At 48.1% G+C, this 27,239-nt stretch overlaps 1 protein-coding gene across 1 annotated transcript; it reads left to right on the plus strand.

Moving 5' to 3' along the window:
* The first annotated feature begins 532 nt into the window (after positions 1-532).
* NAALADL1 (N-acetylated alpha-linked acidic dipeptidase like 1) lies at positions 533-25,753 on the plus strand. The gene is made up of 19 exons (XM_053278047.1): positions 533-756; positions 1,558-1,730; positions 2,995-3,116; positions 3,945-4,067; positions 5,324-5,513; positions 6,910-7,003; positions 8,290-8,394; positions 10,027-10,112; positions 11,387-11,506; positions 12,526-12,611; positions 14,460-14,523; positions 16,195-16,262; positions 16,957-17,048; positions 17,996-18,086; positions 18,285-18,366; positions 20,866-21,042; positions 21,992-22,082; positions 24,110-24,202; positions 25,582-25,753. The coding sequence occupies exons 1-19, from the start codon at positions 533-535 to the stop codon at positions 25,751-25,753; spliced, it is 2,253 nt and encodes a 750-aa protein (XP_053134022.1).
* The last annotated feature ends 1,486 nt before the right edge of the window (positions 25,754-27,239 follow it).

Consider the following 27,239-nt stretch of genomic DNA (forward strand, 5'->3'; position numbering starts at 1 on the left):
GCCTGCCATAGAGGATAGGGGCTGTGGCAGGGAGGGTGTGCCCATAAGGCCAAGTGCATAGATTACAGGGAGCTTCTTCCCATCCCTTTGGGCCCTGTTTTCCCCGCCTGGTTCGCGTCTGCTTTCCAAGGAGGCTCGCTAACTTTATCAGCCCATCCCTGCTGTCCAAAGGGCACATATCTGGTAGGAGGAATAGCCCAGTCACCCCCTCCCATCTCCTCAGGCTTTATCAGCCAGGCAAGAGGGAGGCGACCTGTCAGAGCACTGGGAGAGGCAAGAGAGAGTCTTTGCGACCACAAGCCACTCTTCCCACCAGGTCATAGGAACATAGGAACATAGGAAGCTGCCATATACTGAGTCAGACCATTGGTCTATCTAGCTCAGTATTGTCTTCACAGACTGGCAGCGGCTTCTCCAAGGTTGCAGGCAGGAATCTCTCTCAGCCCTCTCTTGGAGAAGCCAGGGAGGGAACTTGAAACCTTCTGCTCTTCCCAGAGCGGCTTCATCCCCTGAGGGGAATATCTCGGGAGGCATGGCAGGGTGTGGGGTGAGATGGCCGCACATTCTCGGGGTAGTGCTTGGGGGGGCAGCTCTGCTGACGGTGGGGATCTTGCTGGGGCATTATGCGATCCCCAAAGATACGCCAGGACCAGTAGCCCCTGGCTGGGTGAACGGCCTCTCGCAAGACTTGGACCAAGCAAAGCTTGAGGACTTCATGAGCCAGGTGGATGCCGCCAACATCCGAGAGAACCTCAGGTAAGCTTGCTGGGGGGTGGGGGGGGGGGGGTGGGAAGGGACGTTTCTAATGTTTGGTTCTGCCTTGGGAGAAATGAAGTCATGCCTTACATAGTACATAGGAAGCTGCCATATACTGAGTCAGACCACTGGTCTATCTAGCTCAGTATTGTCAACCCAAACTGGCAGCGGCTTCCCCAAGCTTGCAGGCAGGAGTCTCTCTCAGCCCTGTCTTGGAGATGCTGCCAGGGAGGGAACTGGGAACCTTCTGCCTTCCCCAGAGCGGCTCCATCCCTTAAGGTGCTCACACATCAAGTCTCCCATTCATATGCAACCAGGGAAGACCCTGCTTAGCTAAGGAGACAAGTCATGCTTGCTATCACAAGACCAGTCTTTGGCATGCAAAAGGCCCTCGGCTCAATTGCCGACACTGTCTCCACACAGGGCTGGGAAAGACCCCTGCCTGAAACCCTGGAGAAATGCTGCCAGTCAGAGAAGACAATATTAACCTATGGATACTATTCCGATTCAGTATAAGGCAGCTTTGTGTGGGTTCCGTCGGGAAGAAAACAGAAGTTTGGACTGAGGCAACTGGAAGAAGATGCTGGCCTTTCCCTTCTAGAAGGGGAAAGAATGTTTTGAGAACTTTGAGAATGTGGAATTCTGCAACGGAGAAGTTTCGAGAAAGCAGAATTCTGCCGCAGAGTCTGAAGTTGTGCACGCTCAGCCTGGCTGCACACACACAATTTCGGATTCCGTGGCAGGATTCCGCGACCTGAAAATTTGACCACAGACGACTTTGCCTGTCTCCTCTCACGTTAGGAGGTTGTCTTCCAAGCCCCACATGGCCACTACTAAGGGGGACGAAGACCTGGTTCAGCTGCTGCTGAGTCGCTGGCAGGACCCCAGAACTGGCTTGGATAAGGCCACAGAGGTCAAGTACGACGTCTTCCTCTCTTTCCCTGACCCAGAGAAACCAAACAGCGTGGCTGTAGGTGAGCTGGGGTATAATTTGGGGCAGATGGGGTAGGAGGGCTTATCTGTCCCTTTAGAGAGAGAAAACACAGCAGCAGGGGAAAGATTTAGGTAATCCTCCAGATTTTGAAATGGACAACCAGCCTTCTGAACCAATGGTAAAACTAAAACCAAGAAAAGTAGATAGTAGCTAATAATAATCAGATCATAGTTAGATTTAGATTCTGCTTGGGTATGTTCATAGCCTATCATATCCTTCACACTTCATATCCATCATATCAGGATTCTTTACAACACCCCTGTGAGGAAGGCCTGTGTTTGCAAAGTGTGTGTGTCTGTCTGTCTGTCTGTCTGCGGTTGTGGCTTGCCTAAGGCCATTGAGGGCAGGGAGGGGCAGAAGGAAGGTTCAGGATATACTGCTAAATCTCTGATTGATTTGCAAAAGGGATTTCAGACTCCCAGTGGGTTAACTATACAGCAAAAGGCTCCTAAATTGGACCACTGAAATGAAGAAAGCTCAGGGCAGGGGGAATCATGGTTGGATTTGGAGGTGAGAGGCTGTGGATTCAGTTCTGGTACTGAACTCAAGTTCCTGGGCTGAGAGACACTCAGAGACACTCTCAGAGTGCTCAGAGACACTCACCGTATTTGCACATAACAAGAAACCGGAGTTAAACAGGGCAGAGGTTGGATTTCTTGTACGTCTGAATGCCTGGAACCTCTGTCCCGTTCAAAAAGCGACCTGAAAAGGTTTCCCTCCCCAAACTCAATTTGAACCCTTGGCTTGTTGTGAGTTTCACTGCTTCTACCTGAGGTTTGCGCTCGGCAGCGTTACGTCCGAACACTGAACCGGAGGCAGTCTTCTCCTAGACTGCTGTTGAGGGAAGGAAGCCCCTTCCTCTCTTCATTCCAATTGGCCACTGTGGCTGTCCTTCATGCGAAGGAGGAAGCCCGACAGCCAGTTCCCCCGCCCATGCAGCCATTTCCCTCTCCTCTCTGCAGTCTCTCTGACTGCAGTTTGGGTTCTGGCTGTTACGTCCGAACACGGATACAGGTTCCACATTACATGCAAATGCGGCCACTCTGCGGGTATTCAAGGCTCATTCTGTGGTCTGCCAGCTCCCCCGCCTGAGCCACCACCTGATATCTGACTCCAGCTTGGAGACCAGGGTATTCTCAGTGGAGAATCGATGGAGAATCGGTCAGGACAGCCGATGGGAGCTGCGGGGTGGGGCTCAGAGAAAGCAACTGCTCTGACAAGACCGTCTTCCTTTCCCTTGCCAGTGTTGGAAAATGGCACCCACGCCTTTGTCTCTCGGAGGACAGAGGCAAATCTCACTGCAGACCAGTCAGACCCGGACGTGGTACAGCCCTATGCAGCTTACGCACCTCCAGGGAACCCCAAGGTACCGAATGGCAAAGGACCGTCTGCCTGTGCCTCATTCTATCTAATCTCTGCTTGGAATTTACCCCCTTTATGGGCCAATCAAAAGCAAGTGGAGATCAAATCAGCCTTGATGGGCCCATCAAAGGCCTCGTATCAGGATACGTGGTGCATGGGTATATTGATTTATTGCCCTGTTGGCAGTGTCGTTGGGCTGACAGCCCTGTGGCCTTGGAGAGAAGCAAACTGTCCGGGAACTTACTGCGTCAACAGATCTTTTTTGGCAGAGATATGTATCAAAGGATACAACTCCCTCAGCGCAACCACCATTTCCTCTAGACGCCATGCCACTGAGCACATTTCTCTACACATCTCGTGTTGCTATTGCCACCCTCCATGCTTTCCAAGGGAGACACATCCCCTCCCTCACGTTTCCTCCCTGTATCCAGTTTCAGTTTGTATACTCCTTGGGGCAGGGACTTGTCCTCTTACCCTTTGTATAGTGCCAGGTACACTTATTGTGTGGAGGCCTGAACCAGGCTGGAGAAGGCTCAAATCAGGCCACAGCCAGCCCAGGCTTCTCTGGAGGAGGCTGGCAGGGGTGGGGGTGGAGACCCACCACCAGATTAAAGTAAGTAGCCCTGACTCCCCTCCTGCATCCTCGGATTTCCCTTTACGAGTAGACCCCCTGAACCGGTCTGAACCAGTCCAGTCTAAAATGAGGGTGGTCCGGTTCAAACCTGGACCATCCGAACCACCTCAGTTTGAGTTGAACCGGGGTCCGACTCAAACCGGTCCACAGGCCCCCTACCTGTTCTTTTGCTCATTTTATCTATTTTGATCCTTATAGGGTAAACTGGTCTATGCTAATCAGGGCAAAGTGAGTGACTACCAAGAACTAATTCAAAAAGGTATTAACCTCACCAACACAATTGCCATCACCCGGTATGGAGGGGCTGGTCGAGCAGCTAAGGTAATTCTTACAGTTGGATTCTGTGATATACGTAAGAACAAACCATCATGTGACCAAGCCTTATATTTTAATTTCTCGTGACACATTCTATGGAAACGGTAGGATATATTCTTCCAATATCTGACATATAAAATCCCTAACAATGCTGTTACAGGTTGGCTGTCTTGCTTATTCTGAATGGGACTTTAATTTAATTTATACCCCAGTCCATCTGATAGGCTCAGAGCATCTATCCCTAAGAAAGTGTTTCCCAACATTTCCCCTCAAGGCACAGTAGAGACAGGGCCTTTTTGGTGGTGGCCCCTTGGTTTTGCAACGCAATTGATCAAAACAATTGAAAACACATCTTTTTAAAGAGGCTTTTAAATATTTTGTCTTCTGCTTATATCTGGTAGGTTCTTTAGTTTTTAGAGTTCTTAGAGTTTTGCTTTGTATTAATCACTTTAAATGAGGTTTTAGCCTGGTCTTGGAATGTTTTTAACTTTATTTGTTTTATTTTGAAATTGTATCTGTTTTATTAAGCTCAATGCATGCACGACACATTGGGGGATTCTTTGTGTGCAGCTGGGCTGGAAGAAGCCTGTGCTCGCATACAATTGGGTGTCCGAAGGTAAGGGAGAGCTTACTCCCTTAACCTCAGCTAACAGTCAGGCTTAAAAGCCAAGCTAGGTACCGTAGTGCTGGCCTGCCAGGATAGGGTCCAGCCCTGATGGTTCCCATGCACAGCCTCAACCGGGCTGGGCATCCCTAGCTGGAATGCGTGTGAGAACAGCCTCTACTGAATTTTCAAACCAGGTTAAGGAGATTTTCTAGAGATCTCCTCCACTCCAAATTCTTGCAGCAGTTGGCTAGTGTGGGAGGAAGGAATTCAACCCAGCTCTCAGGAGAGGAGAGCCGGTCTTGTGGTAGCCAGCATGACTTGACCCTTTAGCTAAGCAGGGTCCACCCTGGTTGCATATGAAGGGGAGACTAGAAGTGTGAGCACTGCAAGATATTCCCCTCAGGGGATGGAGCCGCTCTGGGAAGAGCAGAAAGTTCCAAGTTCCTTCCCTGGCATCATCTCCAAGATAGGGCTGAGAGAGATTCCTGCCTGCAACCTTGGAGAAGCCGCTGCCAGTCTGAGTAGACAATACTGAGCTAGATGGACCAAGGCTCTGACTCAGTAGAAGGCAACTTCCTATGTTCCTATGTTCCTATGTTGCCAACAATTCCTGACCATTACCTCCTGACGCACACCTATCCTTCTGTCTTGGCAGGCAATCAACGGGGCTGAATTTGGTGTAATTGGGGTCGTGGTGTACACAGACCCAGCAGACATCAATGATGGGCTGGCCTCACCGGAGGAGACGTATCCTAACTCCTGGTACTTGCCCCCTTCAGGAGTGGAGAGGGGCTCCTACAATACCTATTTTGGGGATCTGCTGACACCTTATTATCCTGCCAAAGGTGATGCCACTAGGATTACTTCAAGGCTGGTTTGCAGAAGGGAGCTTCAAAACACTTGCCTGTCTCTCTCGTTGTGGTCTTTCCTATGCATATGTCTTCATGGAATCCACTCCTAAAGCTTGCCCAGGGGAGGCACAGAGTGAATTGCAGCCAACTAGCCAGCCTTAGCTTCCATCTGGAACAGGCCTGCTCAACTTAGCCCCCCCAGCTGTTTCTGGACTACTACAATCCCCAGCCACAGTGGCCATCAGCCAGGGATTATGGGAGTTGTAGGCCAACATCTGCAGGACAACCAAAGTTGAGCAGCTCTGGTCTAACAGCTCTTACAGTTACGGCATTATTCCTACTGTCTTGCTTGAATCTGCTTCTTTCTGTTTTAGAATATTAGAAGGGGAAGGCACCTTGGAGGTGTTGGAGATGCAACTCCTGCATGGCATCGGCTCTTAGCACCAGCTAGGGGCATTAGCGGTTGAGAGACAGCCAGTAAGGGCATTCCTTCTCTGACCTGGCTTTCCCTGTCCTCTCCTCCCCCTTTGTTAGACTAGTAGAAAGGGGCGCCAAAATAGGTTGAATCAATTTGAATTTGAATTGAATCAATTTCAATTCAAATCAAATCAATTTGAATTCAAATCGAATCAATTTGAATTCAAATCGAATCAATTTGAATTCAAATCGAATCGATTCAAATAGAATACAATTGGTCTGTTTGAGGCCAATTCAGTTCAAATTTGAATGTGAATCGAGTCTGAAAATTTGATTTTATATATAAGTGTAAAAAATAAAATAAGAAAATAAATAAAATTTGATTCATGCATATCCCTAGTGCTTCCTCCACTGCTACTTCCCAAGGAGGCTTCGCTGAGGAATATTGCACTCTTCTGTAGTCATGCGGTCAAATTCCCAGTTCTGAGGATTTCTTTCCAGTCTGTGCAGGCTTCTAAACACCCTAGAACATGACTCTAGGCATCGAATGCTACACCTACAAATTGTGCGGGTCTGGATTTTCTTTGGAAAAGGCCTGAGTCAGACATCTCCAAGTCTGCAGAGGCGAAAGAATCTCTTTCTAGTTGAGAAGTTGAGGGGAGATGCTGCCAATCAGAGAAGACAATGCTAGGGTCAATGGACCAATGGTCTGACTCAGCACAAAGCAGATTCATTGAAAGCTTTTAGAAAGGTTCAGGAATGTCACCTGACCAACCCTGGCTTATTGGGGCACGGAGGCTTCCTTAGCTGGTGGGGCTGGTTTTCCGACAATTCCCTCCTGTGAGCAGAATTGGGTGGGGGTGCTCAGGCTGAATTCTCAGGTCATGCGTATGAGACCCCATGTGGGCTGGAATCCACCTTGAAGAAGCCCACTCGTCTTACTTGTTCACCTCATCCACCCCTCTGTTTGCAGATTTCACCTACAGGATCCCAGAGGACCAGATCACAGGGATTCCTCCCGTCCCCACCCAGCCCATTGGCTTTGAGGATGCCAGGACGCTCATCTGGTAGGTAGCAGAGTTGAACGGGCAGCGGCTTTGATGCATGAAGGAGAAATCATTCTCAAGTTGGTGGGGAAGAAAGACTGAAGCCAAAGCTTTGGACAACTACTTTGCCAAAGGGTCAAAATAGAATTTCACGCAGATCTCAAATGTGGTTCAAAGTCAAGTTGAGGGGTTACCTTTAATAGACCCCCCTCCCCTCAAAAGAATGCTAACTTTTGTTGGTCAGTCGGCAGAGAAATAACGTTGAGTTTTAACATGCCCATTTCAGTACGCCACTGCAAATTTTTCAGATTGTCTGCTCTTCTGGGACAGGAATCAGTATTTTATTTCTTTGGCTATCAAAACCACTTTAAGAATTTGTTGTCGTTGAAAAGTGGTATATAATTGTTCGTTAGGGTTAGTATTGGTATAGTACTAGTATTAGTAATAGTAATAATAGTAATAGCAATCCTAATAGTAATAGGAATAAGGATAGGAATGTGTATATATACTTTCCATTTTATATCCCGCTCTTCCTCCAAGGAGCCCAGAGCGGTGTACTACATACTTCAGTTTCTCCTCACAACAACCCTGTGAAGTAGGTGAGGCTGAGAGAGAAGTGACTGGCCCAGAGTCACCCAGCAAGTCTCTGGGCCAGCCACTTCTCTCTCAGCCTAACCTACTTCACAGGGTTGTTGTGAGGAGCAACTTAAGTATGTAGTACACTGCTCTGGGCTCCTTGGAGGAAAAGCGGGATATAACATGAATAATAACAACAACAACAACAACAACAACAACTCCTCGATGTCTGGATAAAACAAACCAGTCAATAACACCTGTCTGACTGTGTAAACAAGAAATAATAAAAATTGAGCAGCAACGATATAGGAAGATGCTGAAAGGCATCATCTCATACTGCGTGGGAGGAGGCAATGGTCAACCCCTCCTGTATCCTACCAAAGACAACCACAGGGCTTTGTGATTGCCACGAGTCGCCACTGACCCAACGGCACACATTTTACCTTTAAAGCCCTGGAAAAGTCTCCAGCAGCTGAAGATCAAATTCATACTACTGGCTGGCTTTCTGTCCTATGTATGTCTACTTGGAAGTAAGTCCCACTGAATTTAATGGGACTTCCTCCCAGGTACGTCTGCTTCAGATGGGGAGCCTTAATACAGCACTGCCCACCACTGGGAATGTTAGACTTAGGATAATATATATTTTCCCCAAAGTAAGGCCATTCATGGGGCAGGAGGCCTACTGTGGCAAAGAGGATCCTCTCAAACCCACCTCTGTCTTATTCATGCAGCAACCTGACTGGCCCTGTGGCAGCTGTTTCATGGCAAGGATCTTTGGGTTGTGTCTACCACCTTGGGCCCGGTTTCCAACAAGATGGACCGTTCTCTAACACCAGGTAGCACAATCCATACTGCTGTATGTTTGGTGCCCGAGGAACTGCTCGTGAATGGGCTTATCGCTATGGTTTTCATAACATTTCATAGATTATTAGGGTTGGAAGGGACCTTAGAGGTCTTCTATACCACCCCCTGCTCAGTGTCGCAAACTGCTACAGTTTACTGACCGATGGACATCCAGTCTCTGTTTTCCCCTAAGGCAGAGATGCTCAGACCTGAGTGCCCAGATATTGTTGGACTAGAACTCCCATCAGCCAATGGAGGCTGGAAGTGTTGGCATCAGAGTCAGATTCCTGAGAGCCAGCCACAAGGCCATGAGGCCGTTCACCCAACTGAAAACTGGGTAGGACCAGTGTCTCTTATACATAGGAGGATGGTCTCTAAATGGGGACCGTGGTCCCCATTTTTAGTTGAGTGAGAGGAAGCAGCTAGGTAGGAGGAGGGAGAAGTGATGGTGTGGAATCAAGCCACACATTCACTTCTCCCTCCTCCTGCCTAGTTATTTGCTTCCACCCAACCAAATTGGGAGCATGCACAGCTCCCAAACTTGAGTAGAACACTGGTCTTACCCGGTTTTCAACTGCGTGAAGAGGTGCACCTAGGTAGGTAAATAAATCAAATCAAATCAAATCTCTTTATTTTGGTCCACGTCCAGCATAAGGTTAAAAGAAATGTAGAAGAGTAAACAGTCAAACAAGAAATGAAAATATACCCTTCGTCCATGTGTGTTGCTCGCCTGTCCCAAGCTGAGCTGGGCCCTCTGCAGAGGTGGGGATCCAGGAGGGAGGCCGACCATGGACAGCTCCAAAGTGCTGGGGTCAGGACCATGGATAGCTCTCAGCAGGCGATTAAGAGAGCTGGGTACAACTGCATGAGATGGGTGTTGCTCCAGCAGATGCTTGGAGCCAACTGTCCGTTTTTATAGCTGCTGCCCAGGTAGAGTGGACTGGCCTGCCCCTACCTTTTCTCTGGGGAAGGCACTCTAACTTAGGAGCCAGAGCTTTGCCCTGGTCCTGCATTGCCACTGCTCCTGGGGACCCGGAGACTCTGGGGAAGGGGCTTGAACCCCACCAGAGGGCACCACCCTGAAATCAAATAAATCAATCAAATAAATAATAAATAAATAATATTGGAGCCTGGACCTAAAGGCCTTTGGAACTGCCCTCCACTGCAAGTTAAGTACCATCCCCCTACACACACACACACACACACACACACACACACACCCCGTGACACAAACAGTATTTTTAACACGTGGGTTCTTGAGGGCACAAACAGCAACTGAACTCAAGAATGTAGGAATACAAAACAGGTCTATTTGTGCCAATATGCATTTGCAGAAACATTTCAACACATAACTTAACATATCTCCATCCCACATATTTCTTTCCCCACTGCCCCCTCTGTCTCTAAATCAGAGGTCATGCTCGGCCACCTGTCACAGCAGAGGCCAGCAGCGCAGCACCCACACCACCCAGAACAGGCTAAAGAGGATTTGGGGGCTCCCAAGGGGTGTGGAGGCCCTGGACTTTGGCCTGGAGGTCCAGGGGAAAGAGCGCCTCTGAGTTTTTGTGAAAGGCCTTCATGTTTTATTTGTAATTTATTTGTCATTCAACCTTTTTGCTTTATAGTGATGTCCAGGTGAATGTCTACAACCAAAGAAGGATCAACCAGTCTTCCAATGTAGTGGGGCTGATCCGAGGAAGTGTTGAGCCAGGTGAGTATCCTCATGTACCTCTTCTATGCTACCTCTGACATGATGTTAGAGGTCACCCAGACACCAACTCAGCAAGACCATTTTGGAGGAAGAGGAGTGTTCGCCCTAACCTGGGTCCCCACCCCTGAAGACAGCCCCCCCCTGAACTTCAGAAACAAAGCAGGTGGAGAGAGTCCTGAAGCACAGAGGACCCAGTGCCCTCTGGTGGGGTTCAGACCCCTTCCTCAGAGCCCTTCCATTGCCTCCGGGTCCCCAGGAGCAGAGGCAATGCAGGACTAGGGCAAAGCTCTGGCTCTGAAGGAGGAGTGCCTTCCCCAGAGAAGAGGCAGGGCCAGGCCAGACCACTCTACCTGGGCAGCAGCTATAAAAGCTGACAGTCGGCTCCAAGCATCTGCTGGAGCAACGGCCATCTCATGCAGTTGTACCCAACTCTCTTAATCTCCTGCTGGGAGCTATCCATGGTCCTGACCCCTTTGGCTTTGGAGCTGTCCGTGGTCTGCCTCCCTTCTGGTACCTGCCTCTGCAGAGGGCCCAGCTCAGCTTGGGACAGGCAAGCAACACACATGGACGAAGGGCATATTTTTATTTATGCTCCTGCTAACTGAGCAAAGAGACACCTTTTTAAGTTGTGATTCTCTTATATTTAGCAAGGGCGGATCAACTGGCCCTGTCTAACCCCAGCACAGCACCCCTCCCATGGCTGTTCCTGGTATCTGCCTTACGTTTCTTTTTAGATCATGAGCCCTTTGGGGACAGGGGACCATCTTATTTATGGATTATTTATTTTCCTGTGTAAGCTGCGTTGAGAACTTCGGTTGAAGAGCGGTTTATAAATATTTGTTGTTGTAGTAGTATTTATTTATTTATTTATATACTGATATATAAGTAAGTGTGTGTGTGTGTGTGTGTGTGTACATATACATGCATGCATACATACTTATACACACATATGCATACATACACATACAAATTTGAACGGATTTAACCTATTTTGGCACCCTTTTAAATTAATCAGGGCACCTGAATAGTTTTTAAAAAGTGCCCAAATGTCCCTAAACTGTCATCAAATCGATTTGAATCATTTAAAAATCCAAATCTGGCTGATTTGATTGGAATTCAAATCGAATTACCCTTTTATGGGGTGATTCAATTCCAATTCGAATTGTTCAAATCGTCCAGATATGAGTTGAATCGAATGAAATTCAGATTGATTAGCACAGCCCTAGACGTCACCTAGGGATGTATTCCTAAGTTTCTTCTCTCTGTTTCCCTAGACCGATATGTCATGTATGGTAACCACCGGGACAGCTGGGTGCATGGTGCCATTGACCCCAGCAGTGGGACAGCTGTAATGCTGGAGATTACCCGGGTGTTGGGCAAGATGGTGAAGGAAGGTAGGTGGTGAGCTTCTCTCATTATGGGTGTCCGTGTGAAGGAATGGGGCAGCTCTAGAGAGGGCTTTGTAGTGAGTGATGGAGTAAAGTTGGAGGCGCAGCCCAGGAAACCTGATTCCCACCCACCAGAGGAGGGTGGTCAGCACATCTGCAGGCTGAGGAGAGAACCCAGGAGTCCTTCTGGCTACTACTAACAATTGCTCTAAGGGTAGGCAACTTGGCTCTTTGGCTGTTGTTGAATTTTTGTTCACCATCTATTCAATTTATTGTGGCTCGGGAAGGTGGGAGTTGCAGTTCAACAGCTGGAGAGCCAAGGTTGCCTGCCCCTGGTTGAAGGGCTCTTTTAAATAATCAAGGTCCTCCAGTAGTCCTCTTGGGGTAGTTATCCTGTGATCAGCACCCCAGTCGAAAACTAGCCTGTGCCCAACTGGAATTGGTGGAATAGAACAGGGGTTCTCAACCATAGGTCCCCAGATGTTGTTGGACTACAATTCCCACCATCCCCAGCAGCCACTGGGGACTTCAAAGTTGAGAACCCCTGGAGTAGAGCTTCCAGGGCAAATTCTATGACCTAGGGTTCTGCATGAATCCAATTTTCAGAATCAATTCAAATTCCAGCCAATCCAATTCGGCCAGAATTTTCAGACTTGATTCAAAACTGGATGATTTGATTCAACTTTGAATCGAAGTGGCCTGAAACAGGCCGATTCAGTTTGACCTATTTGGGTGCCTTTTTTGATCAACCAGAGCACCTGAATGGTTTTTAAAAGGTGCCAAACTATCCCTAGAGTGCTGTCAAACAGACTTGAATCAATTCAAATTAGATTCTGGCTGATTCAATTTGAATGTAATTGCCATTTTTAAGGGTGATTTGATTCGAATTCAAACGATTCGGTTTGGCTATATTCGAGTCGGATTGATTCAAATTTGAATCAATCCGCGCCTCCCACTTCTGCCCATGCTTGGCATGTCATACACCAAGCCGTGAGGAATAATGCTCTGGCCTGATTTCTTCCCAGGGAAGTGGCGCCCTCGAAGGTCCATTATTTTTGGCAGCTGGGGTGCCGAGGAGTTTGGTCTCATTGGTTCTACTGAGTACACAGAGGTAAAAGGGCTTGTGCATGAGTGTGGGTGGAAGGAAAAGGTACTTCATCGGAGTTCTCAGGCCCCAGCTAGTGGACGTGATGGAAGGATGTGCCCTTGATGGGCCATGCAAGGATCATGGCGCTTAATTCTCCCATGAGACCAAAACTCAGAGTAACCTGTGGCCTGGCGGGTTCAGCACACCACACAAAGCTTAGAAACATAGGAAGCTGCCATCTACTGAGTCTGACTATTAGTCTGTCTAGTTCAGTATTGTCTGCACTGACTGGCAGCAGCTCTTCAGGGTTACAGGCAGGAGTCTCTCCCAGCTGCCAAGAAGTGAACCATACAGATACTCTACCACTGAGCTATGGACCCATCCCCTAAGGGGAATATCTTACAGCGCTTAGGTGTAGTCGCCCATCCAAATGCAAATCAAGGTGAACCCTGTTCACAAAGGCAACAATTCATGATCGCTACCAGAAAGTGAGCCAGTTCAAGCGAGACTAGCAGGAACCAGATCAGGGTTACACCGTGGTTGTGCCAGCGGGGCACAGTTCTTTTCTTGGGTCCGAGAAGAAGACACACACACACACACTCACAGTGGACAGTTAATAGATGTCATTTTAATCAGAGAAAGATAAAGGGGTGAAGGGCTTGCATCCCTTGAAACACACACTACTGGGGATCCTGTTGCAGTTGGCATGAGCAAGCATCGCCAACACAGACACACAGAGAGAAAGTATAATGAGCAAGCTGCTCACACAGAACACTGATACGGCGATGCAGCTAAATGCATCATTAACCAAAACAAAGAGTTTGGCAGAGATGAGAGAGAGAGAGAGAGAGAGAGAGAGAGAGAGAGAGAGAGAGAGAGAGAGAGAGAGAATGCTTTATCCAAGTCACAAACTCTCAAGCAAGATGGCTGGCCTGTGCCTTCTACACAGGGACCGGCACATGCATTACACAACACGTCTTGGCTGAGATCCTGACACAGACACTCGACTTTCCCTCCTCGTGAAACAATGGTCTTGCACAAGAGGACCTTTCCCTACCATGTCACTACTAGGGATGTGCACAAACCCGGTTTGCTCGGTTTGGTTCGAATCCAAACTGGATTCGAACCGGAGTAGGCATGTTTGGTTCTGGCACCCCTTGAGCCGGGTCCAGTCTGGTGCGAATTAGAACTGGTTCGGGCCCAGTTTGAGGGTGGCGGGGGCATTAAATTTGGCTTTTAAACGTAATTTGTTAATGCCACTGAGGGCCATGGTAGCTTCAGAGGGTGCTGCGGTGGCCGGGTGGGGGTGTCTCCTGCAGCTCTCTCCCCCCCCCGCTGGCCTCCCCTTGAGTTTCACTGGGCCACTTCAGCCCATTTTGAGGCCTTTTCAGCCCTCTGCGTGTGTGTGCTCTCGGTGGTCACACAAATGGTCCACATACATGCACGGCGGCTCAAAAGGTAGCAGTCACATGTGTGCAGAGGGCTGAAATGGGCCAAAATGGCCCAGGGAGACTTGCGGGGAGGCTGGGGGGAGGGGAGACACCGTAGACCCCCCGCATCCGCTGCAGCCCCACCCTGAGACTGCCGCAGTCTCCAGCAGCGGTAAGTGGTTACTTTTAAAAAACAATTTTAATGCCCACCACCACCCCTGAACCAGGCCAAAACCGGCCCGAGAGATTCGGTTTGACCTCAGAGCGAACCGGACCCGGTTCCATCCAAGGTTGAGTATCCGACCCGGCCCGGTTCGAGTGTGAACCGGTTTGAATTGTAACCTGACTCACTACAACATTCAATGGCGAGGGCACTTACTTGCTAATATCTCTGTCCTCCCCTTAAAAAATGGAATGTAGCATCTCCATCTCTCCCGCACAGGAATTTTACAGCAAGCTGCAGCAGCGCACAGTGGCCTATCTCAATGTGGACATTGCTGTCTTTGGTAAGCACCACCAGTCTCGTTTGTTAACCCTTTTGAGCTGTATCAATTCATCAAATCACTGGGCATCTTTCCTGCCTTTCCTCCAGGATAGACCTCAAGCCAGTGTACAAGAGGGTCACCAGGTGGTCTCCCATCCAAGCAATGACCCCATCTGGACCTGCTTAGCTTCAGCAGGCCGGCTGTATCATGTCCCTTCCAGCCAGTCCCTGCCCTGAGTTCATTTTAGCCGATACACTCAGTTCCTTCTAAGGCACTGAATTGTCCTGATGATGCAGAGCAGTGAGAACATTTTGCTAAACAGGAACAAGCTATGGGCCTGGCTTCAACCAAAGTAGTATCAATAGTCCTCCAAAGCTGGTTTGTGCTGTGTTAATTTCTCTCCAATTGTCCCATATCAGTCCGGGCTGCTGTTGCTGCTGCTGCTACTACTACTAAACTTATTTATTTTATTTATCTACCACCTGACTTCAAAGGCTCTAGGTGGTTCACAAAAATAAGCACAACAAAAACCAGATAAGACCAACTGTTAAAACAACTGAAAACCATTTAAAACATTCAAAAATTACTAAAAGCCTGGCATTAAAAATGTGTCTCAAGGGCTCTTTTAAAGGCTGATAAATGGCTGCGCCACCTAATGGTACAGCGGGGAAGCAACTTGCCAAGGGAGCAACAGGTTGCCGGTTCGAATCCCCGCTGGTGTGCTTCCCAGACTATGGGGAACTCCTCTATCAGGCAGCAGCGATCTAGGAAGGTGCTGAAAAGACATCATCTCATACTACGCAGGAGATGGCCATGGTTAAACCCCTCCTGTATTCTACCAAAGAAAATCACAGGGCTCTGTGGTTGCCACGAGTCGACACTGACTCGACGGCGCAACTTTACTTTACTTTAGAGCTGTTAAACCACAAATGTTCATAGGGAGTGCATCCCATAGTCTAGGACAGAGAAGGCCCATTCCTGAGTCACTGCCAGATGGGCTGGGCAACATCCGGAGACGGACTCCTCCCAGGGATCATGCAGAACTTCCCAGTATTCTGTCCCAGCTTCCTAATGTCCCAAACATTTCTCTTTGATTGACTTAGGATGTTTATGGAATCCACATCAGCCCAGATAGTGTTGCACACTTTTTAGCCAGCCCATGTTCATCTCCTCGGCCCTCCCAGCTACGGGTATTTCGAATTTTCTGTTTAGGAACATCGGAGAAACTCCGGAAGCATAGCTTCCTTGGTCTTCCAGTGCAACTAACACCCCCTTGCACAGATGCTCTCTTCTATTCTCCCCAGGATCACGAGAGACAGTGTGAGAGAAGTTCCTCCGGCCCCCTCCAGTATCCCCCCAAATTAGAACTGCCACCACCTTATACACCAAAGGCCTGCAGTATCGGAGAAAGAGAGAGTTCCTCAGTCCCCCGGCCCGAGCAGTATCCATCCCAAATCAGAGCTGCAACCTCCTCATTACTTGGAAGCAAAGTTGGATGAATCCGCCACAGTTGATTCATCCAAAGTTGGATGAACCCACCCCCTGCCATGTAGTTTATCATCTTAATAATTTGGGGGCCTGTTAGTTGGCAGTAGGGGTTCTGATGTTCCGACTCAAAATGGGCTGTTTCGAGTGTTTCGAACTCAAGGCCTCTCCTGACACTCCTAACACCTCCTGTTTCTCCTTTCACAGCCAATGCTACCCTCAGGGCCCAGGGGACTCCCCTTGCCCAAAGGGTCATTTTTGAAGCTGCACATCAGGTAACTTAATGGAAGGATTATGAAGATGGGAGGATAGGTGCCCTGTGTGGGGTAAATGTGCCCTAGTCAGTGTGAGGGGCAAGTGAAGGAGAAATGTACCAAGGCATTCAGATTGCACTACTGCAATGCACTCTACATGGGGCTGCCCTTGAAGACGGTGCGGAAGTTTCAGCTGGTCCAGAATGCGGCTGCAAAGATGCACCTGGGTGCTCATGCGTGCAAGCTTCATGAATGTCACAACCATCCTGAAGAAATTTCATTGGTTACCGGTCTGCTTCTGGGCTAGATGAAAGGTGCTGGTCTTGACCTTTAAAGCTCTACATGGCTTGGGGCCGAGGTACCTGCCGGACTGCATTTGCCCATATGAACCTGCCAGGGCACTCCTGTTCATCAACTCAGGCCCTGTTCATGGCCCCACCACTAACAGAGATCTGGTGGGCGGGGATTAGAGACATGGCCTTTTGGGTGGTGGCCCCTCAGCTTTGGAAAGTCCTCCCCAAAGAGCTTTGCCATGCTAACTCCCTCAGTATTGTATATATTAATGCATAATAATACTTCACCTTGTATTGTGTATATTATAGCTCGATTTGTTCTGTCTACAAATTGCCCGAATCAGGTAGATTCGGGTAGAAACCGTTTTATACCCGAATCGATCCGCACATCCCTATTCTCCATATGCTTTCCATCTGTATAGGTCCAGTCCCCAGCAGATGCCTCCATGACGGTCTATGACAACTGGAAGCTCCATTTCAACCGGACTAGCCCCGTCTATGGTGTCATACCTAGGTAAAAGTGATGGGAAGAGAGTGTGTGGACCCCTTCCAGCTCACTGAGCCTGTCTCTCCAACCAGCATCTTCCTCTTCTAGTCTGTCACCAGGTCCCCTGATTCCCACCCTCCCAAATCTCTTCCATTGGCAGTCGGTATCCCTATCCCATTGCACGATAGTCTCATAATTAAGACTCTGTCAACCAATCGATTGGACTATTAAGCAGGGCTCAATTCTGACATGCTGAAGCCTTAAGCTATATCAAGCTTAAAAGGCCCCATAGCATATGTATAATTTCAGGGCTGCAGAAACCCATGAGTCTACTGATGCCTGGCGAGTGAAAAACGTCTTGATGAGTAATGTACCAATATAGCTTGACAAGTAAAATATTTTGTTTGGCTGATAAACGGAGTCAACATTTCCTCACCCCTCTCTCTTTATTTGTGTGTGTGTATATGTGTGTGTGTGTTCATTATATATATACATACACACATAAAGGTAAAGTGTGCCGTCAAGTCGGTACTGACTCCTGGTGACCACAGATCCCTGTGGTTGTCTTTGGTAAAATACAGGAAGGGTTTCCCATTGTCATCTCCCATGCAGTATGAAATAATGCCTTTCAGCATCTTTCCTATATCACTGCAAAGAGGCACCTTTCAAAATGGTGGCTCCCTTCTCCTTAGCAGGGGGAGAGCAACTGGCCCTATCCATCCCCAGCACAGCATCCCTCCCAGTGGCTGTTGCTGATGTCTACCTCATGTTTCTTCTTAGACTGCAAGCCCTTTAGGGACAGGAGACTACCTTTGCCATATTCCTTTTTTGTGCAAACCACTTTGAGTACTATTAGTATTGTTAGTATTAGATAAGCAGTCCAGGGGTTCCAGGATTTGTTCCTGCAGGTTATGTGTCCCTTTCTGGTTCTGGGAGCCCCTTTCCCCAACTTCTTGTCTTTCTCCCCCATCCAGTTTAGGGTCTCTGGGTGCTGGCAGCGACTATGCCCCCTTTGTCCACTACTTAGGCATCACATCCATGGATATGGCCTACACCTACGACCGGGTAAGTCGGGTAACTTACAGGCAGCAACAGCCACTGGGAGGGATGCTGTGCTGGGGATGGATAGGGCCAGTTGCTCTCCCCCTGCTAAGGAGCGCCTCTGCCTGTACCAGACTCCTCAGTGGATCCTCATAGCTTCCTCTTCTCCAGCTGCTTCCAAATCTGTGTCCCACAGACTGAAGCTTCCTTTCCTTTGCCTAGAGCAAGACTTCGGCTCGCATCTATCCCGCATACCATACCGCCTTCGATACGTTTGACTATGCTGAAAAATTCATTGACCCAGGTAACAGATGATGATGAGAGTGGGAAGCAAAGGGGAAACCACTCAGAGGACTCATCTCCCAGTTAAACATCTCTGTGTCTTCCCATCTTAAAAAACAAGCATACATTTATGTTCCGCTTTTCCTCCGAGGAGCCCAGAGCATTGTACATGGTTATATTTATTCCCACAACCACCTTGTGGAGTTGATTAGTTTGAGAGAGAAGTGGCTGGCCCAGAGTCACCCAGTGAGTTATGAACTGCTGGTCTTGAATTGTCCTCTTTGCTAAGCAGGGTCCATCCTGGATTGCATTTGGATGGGAGAGCAGACTACATGTGAGCTCAGAAAGAGATTCCCCTGCAGAGATGAGGCCACTCTGGGAAGGGCACCTGCCTGCTTGCATGCAGAAGGTTCCATGTTCCCTCCCTGGCAGCATCTCCAGATAGGGCTGGGAGAAATTCCTGCCTGCAACCTTGGAGAAGCTGCTGCCAATCTGTGTAGGCAATACTGAGCTCGATGGACCAAGGGTCTGACTCTGTCGAAGGCAGTTTCCTCTGTTCCTATGAGTTTCATGGGCCAGTGGGGATTTGAAGTTGGGTCTCCCCAGTTGTAGTCCACCAGTCTAGACACCATATTATGCAGACGATAATACGCAGGTCATGAGCGTCCACGTTTCCTCTCTGCCCCTCCTAGCAAGCGCAGGCAACTGGTCTCTAAGCATTTATGCAGCTGCAGCAGAAACCCTCTGCTGAGATGGGGATCTGGCTGGTCTTGTGTCCCATCCAGGGGTGGTCCAAGATGATTTGCTGCCTGAGGTGAAGGGTGATATGACAGCCCACCATCTGTGGACAGGAAACCCTGGGTGGCATCAGGGACAGGGCTTGTGTGACGAAACATGGGTTACTCTCTGCTTTCCTGGGATCCACCCTCAGTAGAGAGATTTGCTCTGATCCCAAATTTGCTCTGATCCCAAATCTAGGAGCACGCCACTCCTTCGAGGTAGGCTGCCGCCAGTTGAAGACTGATCTCAAGCCACTGACCAGGCTCAGACACAGCTTCAACAACCTAGAACTGTCCAGCTTGAGACTTACAGGCGCTGTACAGCCAGAGTCCACACAACCCAAGTCTAGACAACAAGATATTATTCTGAAAACAACTCAACAGCAGCAATTACCGAATGACCTTACGAGGCACATGGGAAGCGTTTTGCAAGTAACCCTTCAGAACCCGGGCACTTTCCAGATTACACACCAGAACAGGGGTCTGTTTTGGTCCTCAGAGATTCTGGGGATTGTATTGAAAACAATCCCCAGAATCTCAAACTCCTACAATGGGAAAGTACAGCTATTTTTCTGCAATGGCCGTGGAACGTTGTAGCACTATAAATGCAAAGATAAAATCCGAAAGAAGGCTTCGGAAATGTGAACGGCACCTTGTGGTCAGTGGCAGGGACTGTGGTGTCACAACAAAGGGAGTACGGAAGCACCTTTAGCAGATCCGTCGTGACGCTGTGGTAGGGTATACTCTGGAAAGTTGAGCCTGTGAAACCAGACTGAAGCCACTTCTAAGTATATGGACTTCCTAAAGAAACAAGGGCTGTGCGCAGAATAAGGAATCGGGGAATAATCCGTTGAAACTGGAAGTCAAGAAAGGCATACAGGAATTCAAAAGAAAATACAAAAACATTAACTAACTAACTAGCCCTGAGTTTTACATTAGGCTAGCAGTAGGCTGAGAGAGCATTAATCCCTATAGTTTCTGGGGACTGCCTCCCCATGCCCCATGGATGGGCCGCCCTTGGTCTCATCCTGGGTCTCAGTGACTGCCGCCACTCTCTTTGCCCATTCCTGGTAGGCTCCCTCCCTAGCCAGCATAGCGTAGTGGTTAGAGTGTTGGACTAGGACCGGGAAGACCTGAGTTCGAATCCCCATTCAACCATGGAACTCTCTGGGTGACTCTGGGCCAGTCATGTATCTCCCGGCCTAACCTAACTCACAAGGTGGTTGTGAGGATAAAACTAGCCATGTACACCACTCTGAGCTCCTCGGAGGAAGTGCGGGATATAAATGGAATGAATGAATGAATGAATGAATGAATAACCCTGTGGAAACCAGCAGAGCAAAACTGGGAGGTCATTCACACAATCGAAAACTGTGTTCTACCTGGGTTTGGGAACTGTGTGTACACCCAATTTTTGTTTGTGTGGAAGCAAGATTAGAGGAAAACCTGGGCAGAAGTGATTGTGTGGAAGCAAGGTTAGAGGAGAACCTGGGTAGCTTTTTCTCCTACCTTGCTTCCACACAATCACTTCTACCCAGGTTTTCCTCTAACCTTGCTTCCACACAATCAAAAATTGGGAGTACACACAGCTCCCAAACCTGGGTAGAACACAGTTTTCGATTGTGTGAATGACCTCAGAGTGTGGAGAAGGGAAGCCACCCGGGAGAGGAGGCCCTGACTCCCCTGCGGCTGGCCAAACTGGCTTGTGACTCATCCCTTCCGTCCTCCCGTCCCTCCTGCAGGTTTCACTAGCCACCAGACTGTGGCCCGGACAGCCGGCAACGTTTTGCTGCGCCTGGCGGACACTTTAATCCTTCCACTCGACCCAGGCAACTACGGGGAGATGCTCCAACAGATGCATGATGCTGCCAACCAGGGAGAGTTCCTGGCAGACCTGGCCAGAAATGACATCTCGCTAGGTGAGATGGAGGAGTGGTGGTTTTTGTTGCTGCCATCATCTAAAGAACATGCATGGAGACTGTAGTACAATCTAAACTCAGCAGGTTTATTGGTGAAGTACATTCTGGATAGTAAAGGCCTATCCCTGTCTAAAAGCTACATAATGGATAGGTGGGGAGAGAGATATGTTTCCATCTACTCTCCAAGAGGAAAGGAAGAGGACTGACTCAGCGTAGGAAATACCTGAGGAGTCAAGGCAGGGGTCATAGAGTAGAGGCAAGCAGGGACAGGTAAGGAGACCCTCACTCACTGCCTGTTCTCAGTGTCCCTAGTGGCCATTCGGAGAGTTGGTGCAAAAGGTCGATGCACTGGAACACCATCTCCAACAGGAACAAGAGTTGCCATCTTCTCCTTGCAGTTCAATCCACTGCAGAATCAGCCCTCTGAAATCAATGGGAGTACGCAAATAAAGGAATCTTACCCCTATGGGAATCTAGGCGTTAAGTTCCTACATATACAAAAAAGCCAAAAAAGTGGGAAGGGGGGAGAAATAAGCGTAGAAATGAATAGTACCTTGCACTCCAGGGCTACAGAAATGTCCCCCCAAACCCCCAAATTATCCAAATCTTTGGCAAGATTCACTCCTCAAAAGTGGTAGGTTGTGTTTTTTTTGACAGATAGAGTCTCGAAATGGCTCTGTGTTCATAGCTGCTAGTTAATTGCTTGTATAACTGCCTTCATCCATATTATAAAGAAATATTTGTTTGATGCCAGAGATTGTTTCCCAGTCTGCCCATCTTCCCCTGTGATGGAGGAGTGGTTGCATTGCTTTGAGGTGGGGCTCATTCCTGAGACTGGGGATTTGGAATCATAGAGCCAGAAGGAGACTAAAGGGTCATCTAGTCTAACCTCAGCTAGACTTGAACTGTGCCTCGAGACCCTGATTTGTTTTCCTGCCCTCCCTTTCAGTCCCACTCCAGGCAGCGATTACACATTTCCAGTCAGCAGCTGCTGCTCTTAACCAACACATCGCCAGTCTGCAGAAACAAGAATCTCCCAGGTGAACATTTACTCCCCTTTTCCACACATGCTCAAGATTGGGTATTTATTTTGTGCTTTATTCTATCTTATCATTGTTTGTTTGTTTGTTTGTTTAATTTATAGACCGCCCCAAACTTCCATCTCTGGGAGGTTTACAACAACATAAAACAAATTAAAACAGGGTAACCTACAGGCTTGACTACTGTAATGCGCTCTACATGGGGCTGCCTTTGTACATAGTCCAGAAACTACAATTTCTTTATTACGTTTAGTACGTTTATTACATTTACATTTCACCCAGAAACATATCGGCAGCCAGATTTGTACAGAATGAAACAGCCAGATTGGTCTCTGGGACAACTCAAAGGGACCACATAACACCGGTTTTGAGGGAACTGCACTGACTACTGATATGTTTCTGGGTGAAATACAAAGTGCTGGTTATTACCTATAAAGCCCTTCACAGCTTGAGTCCAGGGTATTTAAGAGAACGCCTCCTTTGTCATGAACCCTCCCACCTTTTATGATCTCCTAGAGAGGTCCAGTTACGTTTGCCCAGAGGTGTATCTAGGGAAAATAGCACCTAGGGCAAGCATTGAAATTGCACCCCCTGTCCAAACATCTGACACCCATCTTTCAGATAACTTTACCATAATATCAGCTGAAAAATACAAGTCTGAAGGTCACATACAAGTCACATATCTGAATATGTGTACAGTTACTTATATTATTATTATTTTTTTAATTACCTGTAGCCCCTTCGGGGGGGGGTTCCTAAAGGCCATGGCTGGGGGTCTGCAAAGGTCCCCCCTCCCCCCTGCTGGCCTCTAGGGCCTCACAGGGACCATTTGAGCATATGCAGTGGCCATTTTTATATATATATATATATATATATATATATATATATATATATATATATATATATATATTAAATGGCAGCATGCTCAAGTGGCCTCTGTGAGGCCTGGTATGCTCCTAGGGCCTCACAGAGGCCATTTGAGCATGCGTGGTGGCCATTTTGTTTTTGGCAGGCTTTAAAAAAAAATAATTAAGAAATGGTGCCCCCTTCAAGTGGCTCCCGGGGCACGTGCCCTGCCTGCCCCACCCTAGATACGCCCCTGCGTTTGCCACCAGCTCATCTGGTGGCAGCTCAGGACCAGACTTTCTCTGGATGTCCCAGGCTTTGGAATATGCTCCCTGCTGGTATACGAGCATCTCCTTCTCTGTTTGTTTCCAGCAAGACCCTCAAGATTCTCCTGTTCTCTCAGGCTTTTAATTAGAATTAATTATTATTATTTTTTAAACAATTGTTTTATGCTACTGTTTTTATTTCTGTTTCCTGCGACTGTTTTAATTCTTTTGTGTATTGTGATCTGTGCTGGTTTGGTTTAAAAAAATTTTTTTTTAAGTTTGTACACCGCCTAGAGATGTCGATATCAGGCAGTATAAAAATATCATAAATAAATAAATAAAATAGATAAGACCAGTTTTAATTTAAGTTAATCTGGACCAGAAGCAGAGACTTATGCAAGCATGCGAGGGATGTCATGCAGAGCCTGGTTTCAAATGAGGGCACCCCACAATGGTCTTTGGGGACCCCAAGTGTGAAAAGCTGAACTTGGGTCCCATGTTGAAGGTTAGCGTTCCAGAGGGGGATCATGGACCGTGTTCCCTGTAACAGGGATCCCCGGATGTTGTTGACTACCACTTCCATCTCCCCCAGCCAAAGGCCACTGCAGCTGGGGATGATGGGAGTTGTAGTCCACAACATCTGGGAATTCCTGTTACAGGGGACGCTGGTCTGGAAATCTGAAGACCACTGCCTCGGGGGAGGTGTTAAAAGCTTATTAAATTGTATGATCGATATCTTTATGAATTAGTAGCTATGTGATCAGACATGTGGATGCAGCAGTTGTGAATGAATTTGGCCTTTGCTAGCTGTCTTGGAGCACTGTGGTATTTAGGCAGCTGCCCTAAGAATCCTCTGAACTGACTCAGTTTCTCTTCCTCTCACCCCACCCCCAACTTTCTCCGGCTCTCAACAAGCCCCTTCCATGTACGGATGGCGAATGATCAGTTGATGCTGCTAGAAAGGGCATTCTTGGACCCCAGGGCTTTCCCAGAGAAGTATTACTACAGGTAAACATGCTTGACTAACAAGCAGAAGGTTGCTGGTTCGAATCCCCGCTGGTACTATATCGGGCAGCAGCGATGTAGGAAGATGCTGAAAGGCATCATCTCATCCTGTGAGGGAGGAGGCAATGGTCAACCCCTCCTGAATTCTACAAAAGAAAACCACAGGGCTCTGTGGGGTGCCACGAGTCGGAATCGACTCGGTGACACACTTTACCTTTACCTTTAAACGAAACCACCAAGCAGGGGCCCTGGATGCATTGAAGGACACGGTAAACTTGTGTCCCTTAGGACCGACAAAGGGAAACACTTTCTCCCACACAGCACATAATTAATCCACAGAATTCTCTGCCATGGGGTGTGGCGATGGCCACTACCTTGGATGGCTTTAAGCAGGGCTGCCAGACATTCATGCTCTATCAGTGGCTACTAGTCTGGTGGCTAGTAGGGCCACGTCCAGCCTCCGAGGCAAGATGCCTCTAAATACCAGCTGCAGGGGAGTAACAGCAGGAGAGAGGGCATTACAGGAAGTAGCTTATAGACCTCAAACTAGTAGCCATTGATAGACTTGACTTCCATGAATTTGTCTAAGCCCCTTTTCAAGCCACCTAAGCTGGTGGCCATCACCGCATCCCGTGGCAGAGAATTCTAAATAATTCCTTCCAAATAGAAGGTTTGGGGTGTCTGTATTCAGAATCAGAAAACAACACCAGATTCATTCCTCTCCAGCCCCACATCCTGATCCTGATCCTTGCCCTCTGCAGCTGCTTTAGTTTTCTTTTTCTTTTTTTAAGCATGAGATCCTGCTTACTGATCTCCTGGCTCACAGCCAGTTTTATTTATTATATTTATGTATTTAAAATATTTATACCCTGCCCCTCCAGTGCAATACTGCTCGGGGCGGCTTAACAACAATAACATAGACACAGATACAAGTAATAAAATTATTTTTTTTAAAAAAAGTCAGATTAAAAACAATTATTAGGTTCAAATTAAAGCTGAAAATTATAAAAGGCTGAAGAAGTGAAAGAAGCTACCAGAGATCACAAAATAATGGTATTTTAAAAGCCTCCTTAAAAAGGTGTGTTTTAAGATGTTTTTTTAAAACTCTGCGGGAGGGAGCATGGCGAAGCTCTTCAGGGAGGGCATTCCAAAGCCGAGGGGCCACCACCGAAAAGGTTTTGCATTTAACTGTGTGCCTCTGGAGAGAGCAGGCACCTCAATGAGAGAAGGGTCAAGCCAGACACAGCAGGGGCAGTTATACTGGCTCCCAAGGAAGCCCACAGTCTCAGTGAGTTAGAAAACTGCAGATGCAAAATGTTGTCCAGGCTGGCTGTAGTAGGCAGAGGCCCCTTCTCACACCTGCCTTTCTGTCCCCCGCACAGCCACGTCATCATGGCCTCCAGGTCATCCTCTGTTGCCACCTTCCCAGGCCTCGCTGATGCTTATGCCAGCGCCAAGCAGAACGGGACGTGGGAGGACGTCCGCAAACACCTGACGATTGTGGTCCAGGCAATAGGCAACGCTGCCTCCATCCTTGAGCCTGTGGAGGAGTAATGGTGAGAATTCTATGGAAAAGTAGGCTCTACGCTTCTAGAGAAATTTGTTTGAGCCAGTGAAGGGATGCTGTGCTTGGGACGGATAGGGCCAGTTGCTCTCCCCCTGCTAAATAGAAGAGAATCACCACTTTAAAAGGTGTCTCTTTGTTAGGTTAGCAGGGGTAAACACGAGGGGTCCTCAACCTTTTCGAACAAGTGCGTCCCTTCTGTTGTAACAGTGTGCAAATGCACACACAAATTTAAATGTTACAGTTAGGAGAAGCTACCCCAGTCAAGTAAACCTGTCCCACTGGTTTCAAGAAGTTATGAGTTACTTATGAGTTAACTTAGGGCAGCTATAAGCCACTGGCTGTAACATGTCGTCCAACACACTCACCACTTACTTTGTTTGTTTGTTTGTTTGTTTTTTCTCTATGTAAACCGCTTTGGAAACAGTTGTTGAAAAGCGGTATATAAATATTTGTCGTTGTTTATGTCACAGAGGGGAAGCAACCTGCCTAGAGAGCAGGAGGCTGTTGGTTCGAATCCCTGCAGCTAAGTTTCCCAGACAATGGGAAACTCCTATATCGGACAGCAGCACTATAGGAAGGTGCTGAAAGGCATAATCTCATACTGTGGAGGAGGCGGCAATGGCCAACCCCTCCTGTATTCTACCAAAGACAACCACAGGGCTCTGGGGTCACCAGGAGTCGACACTGACTCGACGGCACAATCTTTCCTTTCTATAAGACAGTACAAGAAACCTTGGGTGGTGGATAGATTTTCCTCCTCACAGCTTCAGAGTGGCAACAAAGAATACTCCAAGTGCGGGGAGGAGTTTCCTGGCACCATTACGCCAGATCCATATTTTCTTGAGAAGCATGTGCATGTACACACACACACACACACACACACACCAGGTTATGCCATCTAAACAGATATGGGTGTGCCTCTGAATTTGGAATGAAGGCCTTTGTTAGTATAACTAGTCCCTGAATCTTGTTGACTACAACTCCCATCATCCCCAGCCAAAGGCCATTGCAGCTGGGGATTATGGGAATTGTAGTCAACAGCATCTGGGGACCCCTGTTACAGGGAACGCTGCCCCCCTCTAATCCTAAATTAGAGGGTTAGCTCGGAAGGGCGGTATAAAAATCAAAGAGAGAGAGAGAGAGAGAGAGAGAGAGAGAGAGAGAGAGGTTTGCCCAGCTGTCATCTGTGGGGTGGGGATTGCATGGGAAGAAGGGGGCATATATCTCAGTCACATGACAATCCTTTCGCATATCAATGTTATTTTCCATTTCAAGGCAAGTGGCAGATGTGAGCGAGTAAATGGAAGACCCCGTGATGCTGAGAGGATTCAGGGTCCCCATTTCAGTCTCCAAAGGACTCAAGTTACCAGTGGTGGCACCGAAGAAAAATGGAAGCCAGGGCACAGAAGGGGTACGACGGCACATTTCTGGGTGGGCGAGCGGTGTCCCGCCTCTTGGATTTCTGAATCGGAA

The sequence above is a fragment of the Hemicordylus capensis genome, chromosome 14 (assembly GCF_027244095.1).
Source record: "Hemicordylus capensis ecotype Gifberg chromosome 14, rHemCap1.1.pri, whole genome shotgun sequence".
NCBI lineage: Eukaryota > Metazoa > Chordata > Lepidosauria > Squamata > Cordylidae > Hemicordylus > Hemicordylus capensis.